Source organism: Solea solea, chromosome 11, assembly GCF_958295425.1.
Source record: "Solea solea chromosome 11, fSolSol10.1, whole genome shotgun sequence".
NCBI lineage: Eukaryota > Metazoa > Chordata > Actinopteri > Pleuronectiformes > Soleidae > Solea > Solea solea.
In genome coordinates, this window is record NC_081144.1 from 7,234,431 (window position 1) to 7,260,525 (window position 26,095).

Here is a 26,095-nt window from a genome sequence, read left to right on the forward strand (position 1 = left end):
GATTGGGGATTTGACCACTGCCATGTTGAGCTTTTGCTATCAGTGGTGACCATTAACTCCTCAGACAAATGTTTACTGACATAATCAATCAAGCGAAGAGTTGGGTCATTTCCCCACAGACTCTAATAGTTCAGCAGAGTTGCCCCCTGGTGGTTATTCACTATAATCTTACCTCCTAGTTGTCCTCATTTGGTAAACAAACTAGTTAATCCACAAAGGTTACATCACACAAAGAAGTGAATCACAGGACAAACTAACTATTAATGGAATATTCACCAAATGAAAGTGGCTTTTTTATAAGATAATTTTAGGCTCAAAACAGCATGTGATTGCTTTTTAATTGCTTCCAAAGAATGTTTCAGCAATAATAACGAGTTGTGTCCCTACAGTCTCAACTCAATGCAATGCTGTACTGTGCTGGACCTTATAGAGTATGTTTTTTTTATTGCAGAACAGTTTGCTTAAGCTCTAATTAAGGGATATAGGGTGTGGAAATGGAGTTTTGACTTATTCAAACATCTAGGTGATTTGTTTTGTGACTGGAAAAGCTACATATGACAAATTTAAGGTTGATCTGTGTGTCGCAGTAACTCATGGCCTTCTTTCTGCTGTAAGGACATTTTGTATTGAACTAAAGCGTCTCTTACCCTATATGTTTATAAAAGTCAACAAGAAAGCATGATTTATCTGGGGTTTTTTTTTTCTGTCAGCTGTTGCCCTATAAAACCCAACATAAGCAAGATGCATTACCTGCAATCTTTGTTATCAGTGATAAGTTATGAGAAGGTGAATGCCATCTACTGTGTGGGGACAAATAATAGAGATCTTGAAAGGCTAAATGCCACACATAATGGCTGCAAGAAAATAAATCCACATGAAAGAAAAAACAAACAAAAAACTATTTAAAACCTTGCTTTAGTCCTAATTGATTTATGGTGCACCTGTGTCTTTTTTTGTGACAAACTGATGAAGAACTGATGGTCAAAACGTGTTGGTGAGGCTGCAGATTTATTTTTATTTCCCTTTTTATTTAATTGACAAGACTAAATGAGTTGAATTAGTAATTGCTGAATGTCCAAATGACGATGATAAATCATTTTGGTTGTCTGATGTATAATGTATAAAAATCCGTCCAAACCATATAGAAAGAAAATTCTCCTACATTTAAATAGAGATGGTCCGTCCAGTGACCGATGATCTTATACTCGGCTGTGTTATTTCCAATCTGGTATTGGTAGATTTCGTAGCGGCCAGGAGCATCTCCGTTGACGTTGAAGACCACCGGCGTGCCGGCGATTCCTATTTTAGAAACAAGAAGAGAACACAGATTGTTACTTTCGAGGGCATACTGTAAAGTATTGCTGAACCCCAGTGCTGGAAAACAGTAAAAACTCAAGCTTTCATTTTCATAATATAAGATGAAATGAAGCTGAAAGGGACTTCAAGCCAGTACTGTTCCAGTGTGAATGATGGGAGCAAAATCGATGTTGACAGCCATGTTGTCCTGGTCCTTTGAGGAGGGCCAGGGCTGCTGTCTGGTCATGTTCCCACATCATTTCACACGCCTTCATTGTGCTTATTGCCCCCACTGCTTGTTATCCGCAAGGTCCAAACTCGGAGTGCTAACAAATGACAGCACTGATTTTGATCACCACTTTGGGGTCTCTCTCTCATCTCCCTGCTTCCTCTTTTTGTCTGCTTCTGATATGGCCTACAAACCTCTCTCCAGCCGCAACACATCATAAAAGTGCGTTGTAAGGGAACAAGGATACACAGATGTAGTGAAATGAGCCCCCACCAGAGCATCTCTGAGAAAAAGGAACCTTTATTGTATTCCTGTCTATATTTGCTTGTGCTGAATTTGCTTGCTTGTCTCTCCCTCAATGCAGTTCCTTTTGCAATTACCGAGTTTGATATGTGTGTGGGGTTAACACTTCATATTTGGATGTAGATTTTGTTGCTACACCGAAGATATAAAGTTCCAAAGGATAAACCACATGCGTGTGCACTCCCTGGCCACTATTATGGGGTAAACAGGACACCTAATAAAGTGGCAGGAGTGACACCCAGTGTGGTCTTTTGCCGCTGTAGCCCATCCGCTTCGAGGTTTGACTTGTTATGTGTTTGCAAGAAGTCGAACATGTGTAATTTTGGTCAGCGTTTGCAGGTGCTATACGAGGGAGTTGATTAAGTACTAGTCTCGTCTCCTTCATGAGAATAAAATATTAACTTGGTTCTTTAGTTTTTGTTCTTTTTAAGCGGTAATAATAATCAGCCATTGATTTTTTTTGTGTATCAGACTTTGAGAACATACCTATAGTATTTTCTCCTCTCTGAAACTTTTGTGTGTGTGTGTGTTTGTGTCAGAGGTCTGATTAAAACCCATAGCAGACAATTGCTTTAGCACCATCTTTTTGCATTATCTAGAGGGCATGTCTAAGACAACAACGGGCAGTCGTGTAATTATCAAGATTTTCTTTTGCACTTCTCAGCAATACTGGCAATCGAGTGGGACGTAGTTCCCCTTTTTATTTATTTTCCCATTTTATTGTCCTTATTGTTAACTTTCCCCTGTTAACTTGCAGGAGGACTTTTCTCTTTTGTTTCATGCTCAGTCAGCTAATATTAAGTTTAACTGCTTGTTTAATAATCTGTGTTCATATTTTTGAGGAAACACTGCACAGTATGACCATCTATCAGCCCCAGCTCTACATACGAGCAATGAAAATGATATAGTTATACTAACAATTGCTCCTAATATAGTGCTGCTTAATTGGATTCACAACCGTGTGTGCATACGTCGTATTATTGTTATTACTCGGGTGCAGTTCTTGCAATGATTGTGCTCATAAAATGCCAACCTGACACATTTAAAGCTGCGCTTAGCAATTTTAATTTTTACAGTTAACCACAAATAATCCTTCACTCTGTGATAAACCTTATAGGTACAGCCACAAGATGTGTGATATTTGCATTTATGCACTTCCCATATGTTCTGTTTAACTTCTTTTTTTTTTACTCAACTGGATTATGAATTTTTTATTCTATGATTATTTTTGCTCTGATCTGTAATTTGTAATCTTGTTATGAACAGTGCTATAAATTATAAACATTTACAAATTATAATATAAAAAAAGGATATGAAAGGGATACACACTTTGCTGCTAAGCTTAAAATGTGTACATATTGGCAAAGACGTATTCAGAACAGTGAGATACTGTTACTGTATGTCACACTGTTTATTTCTTCTCTAAATGCAAGTTGAAACCTACGTGCTAAGTTAAGAGTCTCCTCTCTTATGACACTTACCCAAGGAGTAATAAATAAAAATTATTATTAAAATTATTTAGTAGTTTACACTTGAACAATTCCTGCATAGAACAAAACCATTTTCCCCCACAGACTTTTTAATTACTGTTAGGAATGTTTGATTAGATCACTCTATCACATCCTGTGCTGCTTTCTCACAACAAACTCTTAATTGAATAAATAATTAAACCTCATGAAAATGGGCAGCATTAAATGTCTATGCTGAAAACCCAATGCTACAGCCAACCTTTAATCACCCTACTTTGCAATCAGTTTTATGTCTTACAAGTTTGCTTCATAAAACAGAATTTCCTGAGGATAACTACAGTTTAAAGGCCACCTGCTGTTTACCTCAGCACCATTGGGTTTGCAATCTTAATACTATGCATTGATCATCAACAGCATTCTGTAGTGCTTGGGTTTCCTCTTTCCTTAGGTCAGCATGGTTGTCGGAGGATAATTCCCAGAATACACAGGGATCAGGTAGAGTTTCCTGCCGTTTTCCTACAATCCTTTTAAATTCTCCATCCCTTCAAGTCGAATAAGTATTAAAAGCGAGACTATTCCGGTAATGTGTAGCATTGATTTTCTAGCCATCCCACTTTTAACCCCCAATGACTTTAGTGCTGATTAGCGTTTCAGTAAAATAAAGATGTATGTAGGATGGAGTATGAAAAGTACTGCATGAAGGCAATATCACAAACCTGTTATACAGTATTTCACATTAAATCTGTTCCGTTCCATTGGTGGGTGATTTGTTCCATCATAAAATCAAACAAATGTGACTTAGACTAAGTCAACTCCAAAGAGTTTTTTCTTTTTCTTTTTTCTTTTTTTATTTTACACAAATGAGAATTGACATGATAATAAGCCAGCTCAGGAACAGGTAAACAATGCTTTGACTTTGAAGATGGTGCCTGCAGTAAAACACTGCAAAGCACTGCAGAGTTTCCTTTCAACATCTATTAGGCACAAAACATAACATAAGCTGAAAAACATGTGCGTTAAGTTAACCTTTATTATCTCCAACAATAAAGGCAATGTTGAATGCATTGCAAAACAGAAGCCGAAGCCGTACTTATTGTTGCTGTTATTGTTTTCTGGCCAGTGCCTTTTAAGTTGACCATAAAAATGATCCCTGTCATAGGAAACCCCTGCTGTTGCTGTTGCACTGTGTGCCTTCGCAGAATAACAAAACCAAGGCTTGTGGTCGTAAAAATCCACAACAACTAGGTGACAAAGCATGATATTTAAATATATTTATTTAATATTTAATATATTATACGCAACTGACACCCATCGGTTCCCTTTATTAGTACTTGCTACATGGAACAAAGAAACCAGAATATATTCACATTTAAGAAGCTAAAACAATTATAAATCTTTTTTTAATAATAAAAAAAGCTTCAAACCGATTAATTGATTATCAGACTAGTAGACAATTACTTTAGTAATCGATTAATAATCGACTCATCAAGTAATTGTTTCAGCTCTAATCTTTGCAGCCCTGTTTGCTACATTTTTGTTTTTTAAATGTATTTGTTGTTTTTTTGTTTGCAAATTACAGCAAACCAAACAGCAAGCCACTCTTACATGCAACAAGGCAAACTTTTCTCCCCGTTCTCCCTCTCCCATCCCCTCCTAAGGTGTTAAAACAATAAAAATAACATAAAAAAAGGAAAATTAAAAAAAAGTATAATACATATACACACATACATATGCACACACTCACTTCAATTAAATAAGCAAATAGTGAAAACAGTTATAACATTGATGCATTTCAAGAGCGTTTCTCAGGACATTATATCACACCACATGGACAGTCTACTCTCTCAGAGCCTCCTCCTGCTGCAGCACGTTACCAACATTGGAGTCATGTCTTACAAAACTTATAAAAGGTCTCCAGGTGTCATCAAAAACATGTTGCTTCCATTTAATAATATAAGTTATCTGACTGATGCCACATTTACTATTCTCGTCTTTTCCTCTCTTTCTTGTACAAATCAAAGTCAACAGCCAGCACACTATGAGCAGGAGATGTCTTGTGTGGGCAATTCAGTACTGACAAGATAAGGCGGGGAATCTCACAAAGCCCAGTTCCTGCACATCGTGAGCAACTATAAAACACTGCTTTGCTGTTGATTGTCAACCCTCCCACAGATCTCAGCCCCCTTACTTGCTGCTAGTAATTTACATTCAGTAGCTTGATAATTGGAGACCACTGTATTCTCATGAATCCTCTGCATGAGCATTTAGTTCAAGTGCTTCATAAAGCCCATGCCTCAGAATGATAAAGCAGTCCAGCAGTGACTTCTCGTGGTACGCTATACATTCTTAATGTATGAATAAGGAATGAAATCACTGGCGCTTCTTTGTTTAGTTTTTTTGTGCATGAATAATGTAGCTGGTCAGCAACAAGAAATGAAGATTTAGGTAGAGTATACATTCAGCTGTGAGCCTACTATAAGTAGAATTAGGAATACACACCTGTGAAGTTGACATTGCGGATGTACTTCAGCAGTAGTGTGCCGTTTATGGTATCCATCTTGGGACAGAGACCGACTTTTCCAGGACAGAGGTCTTTGTGCATGTCGTGTAGAGCATGAGCCATGGCGTACACTGCATCGACCACGAACTGTACCTTCCCCTCCTGTTCATAGGAAGAATCTTTCCCGATCCGCTCGTGGTCTAAAAATATCACATAACACACACAACAAAAGACAATGTATGAAACTCATGATTTACCTTTGTCATGAATATCTAAAGACGTGCTCACACAAACATGTTTGCTTCAACTCACACATTGCTATGTTTAATCATGACAGGCAATCAAAGCCAAAGCTAGAGCATTTTATATGAAGGACAAGAAAAAAAACTGCTTCACAATCAGTTGAAATATAAGGCTGACAGTATGATTGTTATGTGTAAAATCAAGCAAATTATAGTCTTTCAGAAGAAATGATTACTCAATTGTGAACTCCTTTTTTTCTCACCATGTTCAGTTTATTTAAAGAATGGCATTGAATTGTGCATGTTAACCATTAATTATGTGCTAATTCTTGAAGACATCAATCACAGAACCGTCTTCCATAAAATCTAAAATGGCCTCATGTGCAACAACTTTAATTGTGGAGTATTGATCACAGTTCAGACTTGTTCAGCATAAATCCCGGTTTCCATAATGTGTCCTTGAATGCCCCTTTTTGTCGCTGCTAAAAGGCTTTCCAGCAATGCCAGGGACCGTGCAATGATCTGAAGAAGTTTCCGGTAGGTTCACCTGAGCTAAAGTTTGTCAATACAGATGGTAACATCCTCAGGTCTTCTACAAATTCACGTACCACTTCACATCTATTAATCAAGAGCAGAGGGTGTGATGCAGTGGTACAGGAGAAGTGTACGACAAGACAACAGGCCCAATCATTCTTCAGTATTAATGTAATTAGTTATGACAGGTGTATATTAATCACGACTGGCGTTGGTCTAATGTTTTGGAAATATGTTAATCACTAAGCAAGGTTTCAATTAGCGGCTTAATCCCTGTATTAGTGAATGCCCTGCCAGATAAGTTGAGTAGACAAAAAGGGAGAGAGCGACAATGACACTAAAGTAGCACACACATCAGGTATAGTTATTGGTTTAACTACTGTGGAGGATCAGTTTGTTTCTTACCCATTTATGCCTTAAAGAATTAGACAATAACTGAAAGTACAAGAGAAGTTTAAAATCATGTTACTGATTGTTCAAAAGAAACACATTTGAAAACAGGCCTCAGATATTTACTGATGTGCCACAACAGTAAATCTATTCACCTGTTATAATGTTGTGGCTCACTGGTTCAGGATTTGTAATTTAATGATTTAAAAGTAGTATAGAAAGTATAGAATAAAGGTCACACACATCAGTTACTCTGCTGTTAGCGTGCTTGTTTTCCTCAGTGTAGGATTCAGTGGCATCTAGGGGTAAAGTTGCATAATGCAGCCAACTGAATACCTTTTGTATAATTTACAAACTACTTGTAAGTGTATAAACTATGGTAGCCTTCAGGTAGCATTGAAACACTTGAACTTGTGTTTAATTAGCTCCATTTGGGCTATTGTGTAAATAACAGTATAACAAGGCCGATTTTGTGGTAGAAGACAAGTAGTAGAGGCAGAAAAAGATATTCCTGACTAACTTTCAGGTAATGTGAGCTTCCATATCTTTTAAACTTGGAGAGACTTAAAGGTCACATTGTCTGAAAACATAGAGGGAAGGTAGAGTTATGTCGTCTGCATAGGAGTGATAATTGTGGTTGTGATGATGAAATATATGACGAAGAGAAATAATGTAAACAATGAACAGTAATGATTCAACAACTGAGCCCTGGTGTACACCATTAGAAAGAGCGCTGATGATACCAAGTGTTTTGTTGGCAAGAAACTAAGGATGGACTTCTTGTTGTTATGGTCTTCCAGTTCCAATTTCTTTTTTTTCCGAATTGGGTGATATGAGACTCATTAAGGGTTTGTGTCAGCAGGGGAAAGAGGACAGGCAGACATGATTTTATCAGAGACAAGAGACCATGGGGTCACGTTGGAATGTGGAAGACCTTGAATTTGTGATAAGGTCATACTGTTCAGTGCCATAAAGCTGAGGAGGGAGAGCGGATGTGGTAATATTGAATTCAATTTATATGATGTAACTGCTGGTTGATGAAAACAGGGGGAAAATCCTTGAAATTACAACACAGTTTTTGTAGTAATGAAATCCTGTTGTTTATGTGGTTGAGTAGCTTATTGACCGTGAGAAATTGGATGTAGGGTTATTTTGTGTTTTGCAGTAATGGTAGAGTTGCAGGCGGTCTTGAATTTGTTCAGAGTTTCCTTAGATTCTGACATGGTCAGTAATGCGTGTACAATGATACCAGTTTTCGTGTTAAGGCGCTCTAGATGAGTTTTGTTTTTACTGGCATCAACCTCGCGACAGTTAGGGACACACTGTGATTCGAGTGCCACTCGAGTCATGTCTGTTGGAGCAATGGTTCCCAATTCATCAGCCTTGGGACCCACATTTATTAATCAGACAGCCGTGTTTCCATTGAGTGGAATGGTTTGGTTTTGAACAGCGTAAACGAACAAAATGGCAAAGCAAAAGAGGAGTAAGGAAGTTACCTCAAGTTCTCTTTGTGGGAGTGATGGTCTGGCAACCCAATACAGCAAATATTTCACACACCACTTCAGACACTATTATTCTTTCCGGAGTGTCAACTAGACCTGGCCCATTGCCCGGGCACCTCTTGGTCTTGACTGAGTCGGGTACCACCATGTAGACATGTAGTGTGACTGTTGATCATCTGTACAGACCAAAAGATCATGTAGTCTGGCCTCGGGGAAATAATGTTGATAATGGATAGTCACATTTGGCTAAATTTGAAAGGTCTTGCCATAGTCCTGACTGAGCCTCTGTGTGTGCAGAGAGCTGCATCATGGATATGTATCTGTAACACTCATAGCACAGTGTCTCTGTCAGAGCAGAGAAGCTGCACTTGTCTTGGTTTATGTCTGTGTTCACAGTAAAACCTTGCAGCATCTTGTTTTTGTGCTTTGCTTCATACCGCTGTGAAACTCTGTGAAAATCAGCAAAATATGACTCATGTCTTTGGTTCACTGCCCTGAGTTTGTTATCTACACTTGCTGTCGGTTCACCATACACATTTTTTTGGACCACTTCTTCCCCCCTCTCTCTCTCTCTCTCTCTCTCTCTCTCTCTCTCTCTCTGGAGTTGAATAATAATAATAATAATAATAATAATAATAATAATCATCCTTTTCAAACCAAAATCCCATCTAAACAATGCAGTATAACATCCCAATCAATACATCGCAAAGGCCGCAATTAAAGAAATGTATGCAGCATATCTGACTTAGGTTTTATACTTCACCATTAATGTTAATTTATATCTTTAAAATCTTATTCTTGCATTAACACAAAACTCAAAATGTGTTACTAGCCACCTTGTCAAATCTGAATGATTATCCCCCCCATGTTTCAAAATAAATATTGAACTGACACTTAACTTAAAAAATGTTAAATTTATCAGTCAATAAAATTGCAATTGGATATTTTCCCCATATCATTCTGCCCTAACACTGGTGAGCTGAGATCTGGACCCAACCATTTGAGGAAGACTGTATTAGAGCATGGATGCGAATGTTCTTGATGTCCGTACTGCGATAAAAAAGCATGATGTTTTTGTGAGGAGGCAGAAATCCTCGCGCTGACAAAGACAGTCTTATTATCCTGATGAATCATCTTATGTGACGGGGAGAAATAACAAAGCAGGTGATGATAATATGTTTTATTGCGCGTATAAGGCAATCAACATGCTGACAATGTTCAAGAAAGTGAAGCAAGTTAATATATTTCCAGAGACGACGGGTGATTGTTAAAGTTACTGAGGATGTATGATGCCTTTTTTGTTCTTTGTGACAATGTCTTGAGATTTTATCCAAGCCAAAATGAAAAATCCTGACAGTGCAATCAAGGTTAATTTGCACTGACTCAGTAGACAGACAGTGAGTGCTTCCACTTCTTGCTTTGAAGGTTGATGGTTGATTTTACACTCAACTTGTGGGATAAATCTTTTGAAATCACATCAGTGTCTTCACATCATTAAGAATGATTTGAGAGAGAATAGTGGCTCTTGACATTAATGCAACGTTGAAAAGTAGGAAAACGGGACCATAATTAATTCAGTGTGCCAATGAGCATTAGCTTAAGCAGGCTGTTTTCTAATGGCTCAATGATTGATATTGCTTTGACATCCTAATTGCTCACAAATGTATATAATTTACAAGACATGTTTACTGTCATCAAGGCAGCAACATTTGAAGTCTCACAACCAAAAGCTTGGCCCTTTTCAGTAAATCATTCACCGGTTTTGCTCCAAGGAAAGCACAACACCAGACAATGTGAAGGACGTCTAATGATCTGATAACGTGGACATGACATAATGCAGCTGATAAAGGAGAATTGTGCTTTGTACGACGTCTGTGTCGGGAATTCTTATCTCATCAGAGGCTTTAACAAGTGTTTGCTTTAAGCAGATGAATAGTTTTTGTCTTGTTATGGAAAATATACACATACTGCCAGTATTTCCTCACTTAGAAAAAAACAGTTATACAAGACTCTGAATGATTACAATAGCTTAAATATTGGCAGTTAAGTTTACAAATGTGTCCTGTTGGCAAACAGAAGCTAGAATAAACAGACTGACACTTATTTTTAAAGGAGGTCTGCCAGCAAGATCAGTATTAAGCTGCAGGTTTCCTCTAAAGCTCAGATTTCTCCACATAGTCAAAACACTTCCTTTTAGCTTTGGTGACAGCTGCAGCCAGAGGGGTCCGCCCAGCCCATTTTCAAGACAGCTTCCTGTAAAAATGCCTAAATCAATGACATATTGAATATGTCACTTTAATTTTTCCAAAATAGGGTTTTGGCCAAAACCCAAGTACAGAATTGGACTACAGGACCAAAAATGTTAAAGATAACAATTAAAAAAAGTTTCCAATTAGTTAATATTGATTATTTCTATGTTAAAGTGTCAGATATTTAGATATTAAGTTTTGCTCTTGAGTGAAAGTTTAGGAAACTAGTTAATTGTTGGTTTGTCTGCATAAAGAATTTTAAAAACCTTAAACCCTTGCAAATATATATTATAATTGGCCGACATTTTATTTCAGTGGTCAAACTTCTCTTCAACATCATAATGCTGTACAAAATCACTTTTATGGTTTCATTATCAATCAGGAGAAGAAAAGGTGAACATTTGTTTTTGCAACTTGAGTTTTTTTCTCCCGTACCTCACTTGCATACATACTGTATGTTCATTCTACTCAAGGAAAACTGTCTTTATCTGCTGAATAGAAGAGTAGAGAAAACACAGTGATCGCAGAAGGCTGCAGGAAGGTCGGTCAGCAGGGCAATGATGTGAATGAAGATGAAAACTGGTTACTGTATCTTTTTATCAGTACTTCAGACGTTTCCATCAAGGCAACCTTGAGTTTCTGATAGCCGCACAGTGGTACAGTGTACGTTCTGTCTCTCAATAGTCCTTTGAATTGCATTAAATTGTTTAACATTTTCCTCCCATCTGTATTCATTCACAATACAGATGTGGAAAAAAATAATTGTATATATTGTGTATGCTGTGATTTGTTTCTTTGTGTTGCTGAAAATGATGGGCTGCCTGCCCAACTAATGCACTTAGCTGATAGGACACACTGGAACCTTCTCGCAGTCTGAATTAGTAAAAAAATTCATTTTGACCTAGTGCAAGCAAAGGTAACAATACAGTTCGGCCTTACTCTGGAGCGATGCACAACACCAATCATTCGTAGTGTTCTTAAGGTTATTTACGTTTCTGTGCAAAATGAAAACATTTCTCCTAGCTCTTGGTTATACTTTATGTGGTCACATACAGATATCTGCTACGGTCCACGTGGACCCTAAGTGGATGAACTTGACTACTCCAGTATGATTCCACACTGGCTGTGCCATCTAACTGCGCATGCTGCATGTAGCCCAACACTTTCCAGTCAACTTGGTAGCATGCTCTTGTTGACAAAGAAGATGGTAACCGTGGAAACTTGCTTGAGATTTGGGGATTTTCCATTGGTGCCCAAACATGTACCTGCCGGCAATGTACAAGGGCAAAATCCTGGTGCGAAGTCACTACTGCTTGATTGGAATGTGAGCTTGAGTATGCATGTACGTGCAGCGCTACACTGACAAGGACGAGAAGTAGGGACGAAGGAATCGCAGGGATGTGGAACAAGGGAAATATGATCCAACCCTTACATGTGACCAGTGAAAAACAGGGTGGTTCACCTGATATTAATATTGTTATAATTTCTGTCTCTACAAGCATCACGTGTTTCAGACGAACGCTGTGCTTCTAACATGGTGGTGGAAATGATATCCTCTTCTGTCCCTCGTGAGGGGCTTGACAAACCTTGGCTGACAGCCGTTTCAACTAACCCCCTTCATTTCCTTATTCCAATTAAGAAGGCGACAGAAATAGACCTCAGCGCTTGAGTGCTTGTCGTCTTTTCCAAAGACGTGGCCAGTGAGATAAAGTGAACTCATTGTTGCAGCTAAGAACTATGGACAGTATTTCTTAATGTAACATTCTTTAATCAAGAATTAACGTGGAGTCATTTCTCTGAACCAGTGCAGGTCAATAATAATATCTGCCCAGTCGAGGAAACATCCTTTTGTTCTTTCATTTGCATAGCATATCAGGGGAATCAAATCAAAGAGCTGTCAAACACTGATTAGTTGCATGCGGTGTCCTTGATGTTTTCAGTGCGCAGTGGGCGTCAGACCATTTTGCAGGCATGTACTTGTGTCTGTTAGCCTTGATGACTCATGTCTGCAGGGATGCAAAGCAACAGAGTGACTCAAGCCAGTTTTCTTCACACAGACTGAGCCTCAACGTGTGCCGAAATGACGTCAAACGAGAAGCATCACACCTGCAGTGGCTCTCATCTTTGCCAACAGCCCAGCAAGACAGAAATGTTTCATTAGAGGAAATACTGCAATGCATGATTCTGAGCAAATTCCCCCTTCATATATTCTAGTAACTAAGGAGACAAATTAAAATGGTGCTTTTGGGGGGCAAACATTCAGTAAGTACAAGAGGGAAAGCACTGCCAACACTCTTACCCTTTTTCATAAACACACCGAGCTAGAAATCAAGCACTTTCATCACCCGCACCCACCAACATGTTATGAGAGCTCAGCTCTAACAAATGCCTATAGAATATGTATTGTAATAAACTGTCTGTGTCAAGGAAAACGTAGCTCAGGACCTGTGGACAGGTCATATTGATAGTGTATTTGCTGCACTCTGAGGATATTCATACAGGGTAATGTGTTTTTCGGGGATGACAATGTCAGTCTGAAGCTACAAAGTAAATCTTGGCCTCGAGGGCAGTAAACACAACACTGGGAAAAGGATGAAGCAAGGATGTGAATTATACATTTGCTCTCTGTGTTGTTTTCCTTGCACTCTGAGTCCGATACACATTAACGTCTCATACCAGGAAGATGATCCGTTACTACCTTGCTGTAATCGTACATTTCCCAGAGATGGAGTGATGGCGTGTGATTAAAAGCTTTGATAGAACACACAAAAGAATTAGATGTCGGGATGAGCCGATGCGATACTCCGTATCCACGTTGATCTGATTTTCGTCAGAATCACTAGAGCGGGTACAGGAACAATGAAAAACATAGAATCTGATAAGATCCATAAACCCCAACATATCACGTAGATGCTTCACTAAGCAACGATTGTAAATGTGTTGTTAAAAAAAAACACCAAGAAAATTTTAACTGAGTCATGTTTGGGCCTGTTTATTTCTCTTTTTTTATGGGAGCCGAATCTGTGTTACACTGTTTGAGCGTTATGTGTTTGAAATGGCTGATTATGATTGGGTGATATTGCATCATCATAAATGGGCTGTTAACGACATAGACACTGTTAAAACTGTTTTTGTTTAAATCATTTGGCAAGAATTGCTCATAGCTTTTTACAGTTTGCCTAATACAGCGTTATTACGGCGGGAGAAAGACTTCTGGACAGGAAAGGATTGTACTTTCTAAGTGTAACAATGGCAAGGATAGTTAGCTCTGAAGGAAATGTTTGTTTGTAACACATGCCGGCAAAAATTTAGTGTGTCTCCGCTGGTATTTGGTGACATTTTGTTTAATGTCAGATAGATTATAAGCAGCGAAAGGACCTCACATCTAACAGTAAGATGCAATGTTTATTAAGCGACGTCCTTCTAAATAACTCATTTAGAATGTTGCCACAGTGTCGGCAGAGTTTACACTATAGTTTAACAATATAGGCACTGGAGTTTGATCATCCGTCCAATATCTACCACTTTATCCTTCACATGAGGGTCGCAGGGGTTGCTATGCAAATATCATCTCACATAGGGCGATAGGCGGAGACAAACAACCATCCACTCTCACACCTATAGTCACTTTAGAGTGTCCAATCTACCTAATGTTGATTAATCTACCTACCGCATGTTTTTTGGACTGTGGGAGGAAACCAGAGAACCCGGGTACCTACAGGGAGAACATGCAAACTCCATGCAGAAAAGCCCTTCAAACGTTCCAACCGGGTCACGGACCCGGGTCTTCTTGCTGCAAAGGCAAGAGTGCTTACCACTACACCAACCATAAGGCCATGATTGATCATTTACAGTTACTGTCTGTCAAGTCAGAAATAACCGGAGCCAAACTAAACCGTCAGTAAAAGTTAAGGTGACTTTCAAGTGTAAGTACTCTCAAGCAACAAAGGAGTTGGCGAGCAGTGACTGTACTGGGGCGTGGCTGTGTCACTATGTGTTGTGATGTGGGCGGGGTCATGGGGAACACGGACTGACAGCTACTCGGTGCATTATGGCTACACAGTGGAAACGGTCGCCGGGGTAAGCAGCTCGGAGCTACTGTCGGACATTTATTGAGGTTTCTGAGTGTTTGACTGTGGGCACATGTGTCGTATCTGGGTTAGCAGCTCTGCTCGAGGCTCCCCTGCTGTGTGTTTGGGAGAGTGTCGGCTCATAGTCACAGCCATGCTTTATATTGTGATTAACGTTACGCATTGTCAGCCCTAAATACCTTGTTAAACTCTGACCAAGCACGGTTATCGGTGAGACCATGTGCTAGGTTTATTGCCACTGCAGAGGAATAAATCTCGTTCATGTAAATGTTTGTCTTTTTTTTTTTCATATAGATACTAAGTCCAAACTAATGTAGACTCGTTCTGTTGTTTAACTTAAGTTATTAAACATTAGTTACCAGTTCCGTACAGTAATAAAAAAAATTAAAATAAACAGTGGATAATTGCATGCTCGTAATAAGCATTTCAACGTCTTCATTATTTTCCAGTGCTTATGTGTAACATTATCCCAAATGGAAGGCTTTATGAAGAAGCGCTGACCACTTACACTCATATAAACATGGAATTCACTTAAAAATGTAAATAGCTGTTGTGAGAGTTTATGAAAGCGTTGTCATTTTACAGATATTGTAGTTATAGGAATATAAACATGACCGTTGCCACCTTTTAAATCAGGCGGTTTTGACTACTTGAGATGCAGAGTAGTTCTGCAGACTTGTGTGGGAGACAGACCTGTGGAGACTACAGATTTTAATGACCTGAAAGCTTGTTTCTAATGTGCTGATTGGATTTACTATTGATTATGTTTTCAGCACAGGCGGTGGCACAGTTTTGCGATTGCTGTTGTCGTCCAACTGCAAATTAAACTCGCCAGCAGACAAGTAATGGGAACATTAATTTCTCCTGGACGAAAATTAGAGATTCCCATTCACTTATCTACGCCCATTTCATTTAACCTAAATTAGAGAAGTGTGATTCCTCTCTCCCTGATGACAAATAAATTTACCACAGCATAACAACTACACACACACACATAATGTATTCACAGCAGACCCAATCAATACACTTGGCCAGTGAGTGAGTGCTTTCCATTGCCTATGCAATCTATTGATGTATACTCACTTGTGCATTTTTTGATGCCAGACCCTTTCTTCACAGGGTGCCGACTCAACTTGCACTGGAAGTTGTTCTCCCAGAACTCTGCAAACCAGATGTTCCTTCTATTGTTCTCTAATGTTCTGCTGATGAAATAGCGATCAAAACCTGAAAGGAATAGGACACAAATGCTGTTAAAAAAAAGTGTCTGAAGGACAGAAATAATTGAAAATCTTTTTAAAAAACACATTCTTTACTCTAGTGGTTGCTGGTGGTTAGTCAGTGGATATCAGTAGTGATCACTTTTAAAGATCCATTGATTTATCATTAGATGGAGCCCTGCTCTCCAATAATTTAACAACAAAAAAAACACAATGTAGTTTATTTTTTCCAATTTGGTAAACCTTTATAGATTAGACAAGTATGTAATTATATGCATACTTGGTTATACATTGGCAACTTAATTCCTGCTTTACAGGCGTTGGTAAAGATCTATACATTTAAGATTAAAAGGGATGCACATAGAACATGTTGGCTTTAAAATGGATTATAGGTTATTGGCAAACACACACAAGATATGCCAGTATGACTAATGACTACAACACTAGGCCTAATAGGCCTCTACCTGCGTGACTTCTATGCTGGTGTGCCTTCTACAAATATTATTTTTTTTTACGTTTATTTATTTTGCTCAATGAAGAAAAGGTATATCTACATCTGCTGCAGAATGAGTTGGCAAAATATGATGTTGATTTCTCTACAGAAGAGAGAAAACACTCTCAGCAGTTGGACACAGGGAAAAACTTATATATGTGTATGTGGTATAGATTTAGACAACCGTGCTGACACAGCACTTAATGTTATGTACGTGGGGGAAAGCAATACACAGAGTAAGTAATTAGACAATTAAAAAAACATTTACTGCAGGTACACAAGTGACAGTCAATTGTTTTACATATACCTTTGATGGACTGTCGTTTCGGTAGGATGGTGACTGCACCTTCTGCCATTTCTTCCTGGTTAAGAATTGGAGAGATTTTGGAGCCCCAGCTGTCTGAGCCCACCCAGATGAAGTGGCCCGTTTGATTGGCCTTCTTAGCAGCTAGAAGGAGTCGTCTTTGGGAAAGAGTGGCAGACAGAGACGTCTAATTAGACCTTTTATAAAAATGCTGCTGCGACCATAAACCTGCACGAAAAATCATGATCTCGATTCACAACTGCACGTGATGTCATTTCTAAATGACAACGGTTCTTCTGCAATCGCAAATAAACAATCCTATTTTTCCCTCTGAGTTTCTCACCCCAAACACCGCCTTGTTGCTGCCTTCTCTCTCAACATATAAAGGGCCTTTACGTCATGTGATTCAGTGACGAGACTCACACAACCACCCGACCCGAGCTTGTGCCGAAAAAAGGTTCGCATTCGGCTCGTCGCTCGCGATTGCAGGCTTTCAGCACTGCTGTCGCTAAATACACCAGACTCCTCTGTTAAATTTAGACATTTCCTTGCTAAATGTTGGAGATTAACCCAGGTTTTCAGGATTATTAAGTCTTTTTCACTGATCTACAGTTCGGCATTGTTCGGTTTCACTGTTGTGCCTCTTCCTGTGACGGCACTCTGACCAATCAGTGCACGGCAGTCTGACGACGTCACGCATTTTCCTTGGTTATGACGTCACGAGTCAAGGTAGTGGAAACACATGTGTCATATGTCACTTAAACCACTACAATAATAATAACAATAAGCCCATTATGCAGAGCCGTGTTCATGGCACTTTACATGAATGCCTAACTGAATGTTCCTAATCTTTTGTTCATAAGTGCAATAAATAATAAAAAAAAAAAACATGCCAGAGAATCGTGATCTCAATTGTAAGCCAAAAACAAAACTGTGATTCACATTTCTTCCAGAATCGTGCAGCCCTATTTTCTACTCAAATACACTCTTATTGAAATACAAAATAAACAGCTGCTACATAATTCATTTAATGACAATTCTGTCTGGACAAGGTTGGGAGAGACACCACATCTATGTATTCCCTGTGTAGCGTACTTCTTTTCTCCCGTGGCAAAATGACACCCTTGCCACATTTGTTCAGGCTTGTTGCCAATGGAAGTGTTGGGAGTCGTAAAAAAAAAAGAAGAAAAAAAACTGCCAGCAAGCTCTGCGACAGCAGCAGTCTTACATCAAGAAGGCTCGAGCACAGCAACATTAAATTTAAACCCAGCCACCTGGCATGTGAAGCATTACTGGCCATTATATTGCCCCAAAGATGCTGGGGCCATAAATATTAAGCATCACGTTGTGTTGTACACCATGTCAGCTTTTTTTTTTTTACATGGAAGACACATTTCTTTTTTTTTTTTAAACATCCACTGTAAGTCTAGGCACTTGCATAAAAAAGGACGTCATAACCTTGTGAAATAATTGCCACAGATTGTTGTGAAATGTGTGAGTCATCCTAAGTTATGACCCTGAGGTTTTTATGTTTGATTGGTAATGATTTTTCCCCGAGTCTGCTCTCAAGAAATTTAGTTAAATGAGCATGTCTTAAGGTGCAATTATGCACCCCATTGAGTGAAAATGAAAGAGATAGATTTTTCCACCTTCTGGACATTACATCATGGAGATGTGGCTGGATAATCTGAAAGGTTTGATTAAAAATTAACTCAGTGAGGAGGTGTGGGGGGTCATGAGTGGGCAAGCGGGCTTCCTTTTAACTTTGACAGGTTGAAGGTGCAGTTTCCAACTCAAGCTAAGTTTGTTTGTGAATAAAATTGTCAACATCACCTCACACAACATTTAGCCACATGGAGTGTTACACACATTACATTATCACTTGATCTGGTACCATGGTTCTCAAACTGTGGTGTGTCCCACCCGTGGTACGCAAGCTCAGAAATACTGTTCTACTGCATATACCAGGATGTGTGATCGGAGAGGAGCTGAGGAAATTTGACTTGTGAGTGCTTAAAAAATTAAACAAATAACAAAACAAATATAAAGAAATGAAATAATAATAATTAGAGTCATTATATCTTTCGTCTGAAGTATTTGTGAGGACGAAAGATGATCTGTGAGAGAGCAAATTATCTTATTGGGAATAAATCTGCCTCCTGTGAAATGTCCATAGCTTACTTTGCTCGGCCTATTTACGCCACTGTATTTTAACGTTGGTGATAACGGTGTTACTTCAAGAGCTCAATATTTTCTCAGTGGTACTTGATATAAGAAGTTTGAGAGCCACTTACAGTATCTTGTATTTATGTGTAAGATACTTAGTACTTTTTATTCAATCAAATCTTTAAAAATGACCTTTATTATTGCAAATTAATGTTCTAACTCAAAGAGTTAAATTATATTACATTTAAATTAAATGTTCACAAAACTTAACTGTGGTTTATCCAGGTGAGTTTCATTTCTATTTCCTTGTTCTCAGAATTTGTAGTCTCACTGGACGCTTTGAGGCCACAGAGTACACGGCCATAATTTATTCTGCACTCTTTATAACGCTGTAAGTATTATATTCATATAACTAATCAGGGATTGCATTAAAGGGTTCAATGAAAGCAGCTCTGCAGTGATGGAATCCCACTGGATTTCTATAATGACTACATATCCAGACTATTACAAAGTTATCAGGGCTGGATTAAGTCAATGAGCAAAGGGACTTCTGCCCTGGTCATCATCAGCTGACCACCCTCCATATCACTGCCCACTTCCACAAGGAATACACTGGCCTACTAACTGGTTGCCGGGAAATATTTTCCCTTGCCAAGCCACAGCAGTACCCTATGTGTGCATGTGGATTCAGCCTATGGCCAAAATAACTTGGTGCTAAAATATTAAGTAGCATAAATGAGTAAATCTAAATCTAATCTCCTCAAACCTGCACTAATGTACAGTCAAACGCCTAGACATCTTGCATAGTTCCACTTTATAGTTTTTCAATTATTATTTCTTTCAATGTAGAACATTCAATTTAAAATAAATACAATAATTATGGCCCCTGCATCAAAGTGCCATGGCCAGGCTTTACTTTTGCAGGTAGGTTTACGTCACTATAAAAAATAACTGTGTGGGAAATATTGCTCTGTAAAAACAGCGTGATCAGATCAAAAATAATTAGCTTGAAACATTTACTAAAAAGAAATTCCTTATGACTGCAGTTTTGTACTTAGAGACATCAGTGGACATTTTCAGTCTTTGCAACTATCCATTTACTTCTGGTCTTATTTTTACATAACACTGCTAGACATTACTTTAAGTGCTGTTCCCTTAGGTGGCATTAGCAAAATACTTGTTGTTGTTTTTGTGCTTATAATCATCTAACTTGTCTGTTATATCCCAGTGACGAGGTTAATGGAAATGTGAGTATACCCAAATTGAACCGTATTTGCCATTTACACCTCATGAATATTAACACGTGGGTAGCAGACTGTACAAGAAAAGGGCAATTAATATTGTTATCCTCACATGAGACATTGTGACATTTTAACGTCAGCTGCAAAGGCCTCTGGTAAAACTAAACATTTATCACTTTGGACGTCAGCAGATTTTCCTTTTTAAAGTTTAGTGTGCTTTCACTTGGGAGAAAATACACATGGTGGTAGGGATGTTATTGAGAAATCATTAAACAAGAAAGTCATAATAAGTGAGGTTAACTGACAGCAATTAAATGTTTCTCTGTGCTCACCTGATGTCATCCTCGTTGGCAAAGATAATGACTACTCGGGCATTGGGGTTTTCACTCAGCCTGCGAATTATCTTGTCAAACTCTCCAGTTCTCGGTTCACGTGGTATTTTCACCGACTGTGAAATGCACAGGCCACCTTATTGGAAGACAAAAGGGAAAAAAAAACATGTTTAAGGGAGCATAAAAATACTTATTCTACAGCAGAAGAGATTTGAACTTAACAAGCCCAACCCTTAACCTAAACCAAACTTTTAAACCAGGTCTTAATGCTCAAAAAGTCCTTTTAAGGGGTGACCGAGGACAAGCCTATGGTTTATAAACTTTTTGGTCCTCTCAAAGGTACCCATACAAGAACATACAAACACACACACATATAGAGAGCTAGAGAGAGCTCTTCCCTTACTGCTGTGCAAGATAATAGTCTATTGTTCCTACGGTACTTAAGTGATGCGTTGTATATCTGTCTTTTTATGTTACTTGTCCAGACTGGTCTCTGGAAACTTGGAGCTGTGTGTTGGAGGAACAGCAGCAGCTGTGACTGGCACAGGCGCAGTCAGTCAGTGGTTTAGGAAACTTTTGCATGGCTTGGCATTCTATTGGTGGAGCACACATTTTTCAATATCATACAATTCTGTTTGGGAGAAGCCAAAATTGTGATTGTAATTAAAATATAGCTGTGAGGTTCTACTGAACGTCCAGGTTTATTTTTACCAGTAGAATCGACCTCTGAAACTTTTCATGGGTGCTTTTTGTTGTGTTCGAGCCAAATTGTGTGTCAAATTACAATTTTGGTAAAACATTACCATGTTTTCTTCAGTCTACAGACTGAAGAAAATATCTTTGTTTCTCACAGATCTGCACAAATATCACACAGTAATCAGTTTAAACATGTTATTCAAATACAAATAATTATGTACAAATGATTCCCTCGAATCCTACTGCAATCGCAATTTCAGTCAAAATAATCGCACTTAGATATTAATTCAAAATTGTTCAGCCCCTATGTTGCAGGTGACATGAAAACAAATCACCACAATACTAAGACACACAAAGTTGTGTGGAGCTAATCAAGCATCGTGTTAAGTCATTTGACAATGGTTTGAATGTACCAGGTATTTATTTATATTTAAACGTTGTGCACTACAGCTTTAAACATTTTAATGTTGTCGTTCAAGGTTGTGAGTCCTTTTCAAGCTTTTTGTGACACAGAAACATTGGTCTTCCATGGAAAAAAACTCCCCATCCTTTAAATCTTTTTGTGATAGATTTACTATTAAATGTGTACAGGTACAGTATTTCACAATATGAGCAATGTGGGGTATTATAAAAAAAATCTTTTCTGCGACCACAGGGGCAGCTTTGAGACATGGGGGGCCATCAATTCAGTTTATGGTCCTGTCAGTGGGTCCAGGGGAATTTGGTAGCATTTTGGAAGTATATAAATTTTGCAATTGAAAACTGGTGTTCTTTGTTCTGAGTCATTTTTTTCTTATTACACTGGGCTGTTTGTTCAGCCTGCAAACCACCATTTACTAAAACTTGCGTGCTTCAGTTTAAAGAGCGTTCTCACCATTTTAGAGATGCTCTGGTAATGAAGCGAGTCTAAAGCCAGTGTCCCCTGGTTACCAACAAGCCATGGTCTAATTCCCAGTGTAACATTTCAGGACAACCATTGTCCCCTCTATCAAAATGCCACAGAGCATTTGCATGCCTCGTGACCCAAAGCAGAAACAGCTGAATGAACAGTCAGAGCAGGAATAGCATCATCTAGTGAATTTCACAGCAGCTGGACTTGCACCACAACACAAAGCAAAGCCTGGCCCAGCGTCAGGGACTAACAGGTTGAGTGGCTGCAAATGTTGCTGAAAATGAACAGTAGATGTCATGATGTTGGACAGCTTTGCTCATGGGCTTAAAATGTCTCATCAGGTCCGGTTCACTCAGTGGTTCTTTTGTTTTACTCGTACACTGGCAACACATTTAATGATGTTTACCTTTTTCACTGTAGCTGTTTTCCCCCCTTTTTTCCGAAGTGTTGTATTGGTCTCCTGTGGTTATGTATGTAACTGTTACGACATGAATTTGCTGGCGTATACAACCACTTGGCTGGTTAACAGATTAGCAGCTGCTTCCTTGGCCCGTGGCATTTTATTGATGATGTTCTGAATTCAGGACCTTTTTACTACTGCCAGTGAGGCAGCATAAATGTTATGTTGGACTTTGCTTCAAGTGAAATCAAACACAACAGTTAACATATTTTTAACAGTCAAGAATCTGGAATTTTTCAAAAGTTGAAAGAGCTATCTAATGACCCAGGGTGAAATTGTGAAATGATAGTAGATGCCTTTTACCATCTCAGACCTACTTTGCACTACCTGTACATATTTTGAATTAATGTATCCTATAGGTGACACGACAGTGGGAAAAGATTGGAAAAGTAAAGTGAAAAGATTGCATTTTCTTTCAACTCTAAAGCGGGGGAGTCGGTATGAGAACGTGGAGGGAAAGGCAAGGATATCCAAAAAGGGAAATGCATGTGCATATCATAGTCAATAATAAAATCAAATCTGAAAATAAAGTGCTACACTGCAGGAAAGGAAATGACCATAATACCAATGTGTTAACTTATCAGGTAAGGTAATGGCATATATCGTCACATTTTGGTGTGGTAGCTCACGTGACAAGTAATTAATATTTATTTGAGTCTCCAGTTCACTTCAACAGTGGCTGAGATTTCTAGACCAGAATCCCCAGTATACAAAGAGCCAAAATCTCTGTTGTACATGTACAGCTGCCAAGGTTTTTACACCTTCCTCTCATGTACGTGCCCCTGATTGTTCTTTGACTTAAGGTAAGAGCTGTATCTGTTTAACTCTTGGTCATTATACTAACAATACCCAGTCAGACTTCTTTCAGAAGCTCTTTGCTCTCAGAGACTCTATCAATTATTAGACTCAATGTCTTTGCCTCACTTGTACGCCAGTCCCCCATTCCCTTAACATCTGCTCTGTGGCAGCAGAGCACTCATCCCTTCCTTTTCTTCTCCTCTCACATCAGAGACAGCAGGCTGAAGCATTACTTAACCTAGTGAAAGAACCGGGGGATAAGTACCCAACCTATGGGAGTGAAAGCACATTCAATAATGGGCCCTTGTGTTGGATCTCTTCATCCACATCTCTCCATCCAAGCATCGCTTAAGCCTCTTTCACACTAAAATTAGTATACCTGGGATTTTTTTTTAACCCAGATGAATCCAGTCCCTCATTTAAACTCAGCAGACTTAACAATTTTAAGTTGCTTGCTAAATTAAGTGTTAACATTCGCTGAAAATAGTCATGGATAACAGCTTGCACAGGAAACGACGGCAGAATTTTCACTGCTACCAAAAATGACGAAGAAGAAATTGGCACTTTTGTCTTGGTCTTGTAAGGTCTCACTAATGCCAATTGGAGCCAAAGCCAATTAAGTTATGCATGTATTGAATTAGGAGTGAATGCTGATTAAACACTGGTCAAAACCCATTTACACCTTGGGATTAAATGGGTTTTGGGAGTATGATTGTAGGAGGGTCAAGTACACAACCCCATGACTAATGGGACCAAATTCAAACCCCATGGTGTTTTGTGTTTTGCTCGTAGTGAAAATCCTACACTTTTCCCCCAACATGTTCTCTATGTCACATATCTTTTAATTTGATTTGCCCAAACTTAATTTATGCAACATTCACTTGTTTGAATGGTGGAATTCATTTTACATGTGGATGCTGCTGTGAAAGCTTTCGAAACATAGCATTTAAGAGACCCTATCTGCTCCTTAATTGACCTTGGTATGATAATAACCCTGCTCATTACATATATTAACTTTAGCTAATGAATCAAGTCTCATTACAGGAATCAGATTTCAATAGAAACATGACATTTGGCCGGTGGACAGAATGCAATTAGGAGAATCCAGTTCAGTCTCCTGAGACTTCCCTCAGACTCAGCCCATGACCACGACCACCAACAGAGACTATTAAATTGAATTACAAAATGTGTAGCAGCCCAGATTTAAGAAACTCCATTACCCTTGCAGTGTGTGTCTTCAGAGGCATACATGTGTTTATTAATTGTACTATGCATTAAAGTTGGCTTGATGTGATAGGAGTTGATTAACGGTGACTTGTACCTTAATCCTCCTGATGAGCACTTTCTCTGTGCCTAAACATAACAATCCATCTGTACAGTCCATCAAACTAAAGCATCTTTTCATCTGTTGCTAAAATCATAGCACGAGGCAATGAGCGGTGTATGTTCCTGCTATAACGCTCTTTATCTGTGCCATGTCTAAGAACCACCTCTAAAAATACCCGTTGCTGAGGAGACTGTGAGCCTCCACCCTTTGTGTCTTCAATTGTCAGCCCCAGTCTCTGCTCTCCTAATAGCTCAGAACACTAATATTCCTTCTCATTTGACACCCATGGGAGAGACGGTGCCGCCATAAACATTAAATTATGCCCTGACATGGTGGCTGATTGCAGCACAACTCCCGTAGATGGCGAACAGTTGTGCAGAAGCACAGCAAATGCTCTCAAGTGGGAGCTGTGGTGAAAGTGCAGGTATAAAATTAGCCCCTTTATTGGGATACCGTGAGTAGAAAATGGCTACACAAGCAGGTTTCATTTGCTGAGTAACAATAACGGCATATACAGAGCAGCAAACTCAGACTAACGTGATGTCATCTCTACAGTTGCTGCTAGGCTGGAATATTCAGTGGCTATGCAAGTGGGCTTGAAAAAGTGTTGCTCTATTGAATGTTGAATGAAAACGAGCTGCTGCGTGTGTCGCGTGGCAGCAAATGATTTATTAGACGACAGACGGAGTCAGTTATGATTCTGACAGTGTATCATAGTACACATACACTGCCCGGTCAAAAGAAAATCAAGCATTTTGTGTCTGTTTTGACCGCCTGTAGCTTTGATTATTATTATTGCATGTGCCGTGGCATTGCTTATGAGATAATGCAATGTAATATACTTTATTTAATACACACAGTTTGATAAATTTGTGCCAAGCTCTTGTATTTAAGATGACATTGTACTGCAATTAAATACATTTAAGTAGTCAGCTGACTTTTTTTCTGAGCCCAAACCTGTCCAACTGAGGCAACCCCAGATCGTAGCACTGCTCCCACAGACTTGTGTAGTTGACAATATGTGAAATATAAGAATATGTGTGGGCATGAGATCAAAATTAAAGGTTTTTTTTGGCCAAAACAAGATGATATGGATCATACTTAATGATTTCAATAATACCCTGCTTCCATTGCATATGGAATTATTAATGCAAATGACTTGATCAGATGATTGCGATAACCTGGCTTCTGATGTTATTCTGCCTTTCTGTCAATGTATGCTGGGACACGGCCAGTCCCCTGACAGGAAGAGCAAATGAATGGGTGGGTGGGTGGAATTGATTATAGGCAAGAACAACAATACATGTGTGATCCTGACCATCAGCAAAATACTACCCTTGAGGAATTATAAGTATTATGCTGTG

General features: G+C 38.9%; 1 protein-coding gene across 2 annotated transcripts in view; it reads right to left on the reverse strand.

Annotated features, from left to right (window-relative positions):
- The window catches only part of LOC131468322 (metabotropic glutamate receptor 4-like), a 127,731-nt gene that overhangs the window by 14,161 nt on the left and 87,475 nt on the right, over positions 1 to 26,095 (reverse strand). For both annotated transcript variants that reach the window (XM_058642413.1, XM_058642414.1), the window contains exons 3-7: positions 20,559 to 20,694; positions 16,823 to 16,977; positions 15,889 to 16,029; positions 5,797 to 5,997; positions 1,163 to 1,299 (exon numbers count right to left, since the gene is read on the reverse strand). In XM_058642413.1, the coding sequence (XP_058498396.1) occupies positions 1,163 to 1,299; positions 5,797 to 5,997; positions 15,889 to 16,029; positions 16,823 to 16,977; positions 20,559 to 20,694 (770 nt within the window). The remainder of the gene's footprint in view (positions 1 to 1,162; positions 1,300 to 5,796; positions 5,998 to 15,888; positions 16,030 to 16,822; positions 16,978 to 20,558; positions 20,695 to 26,095) is intronic.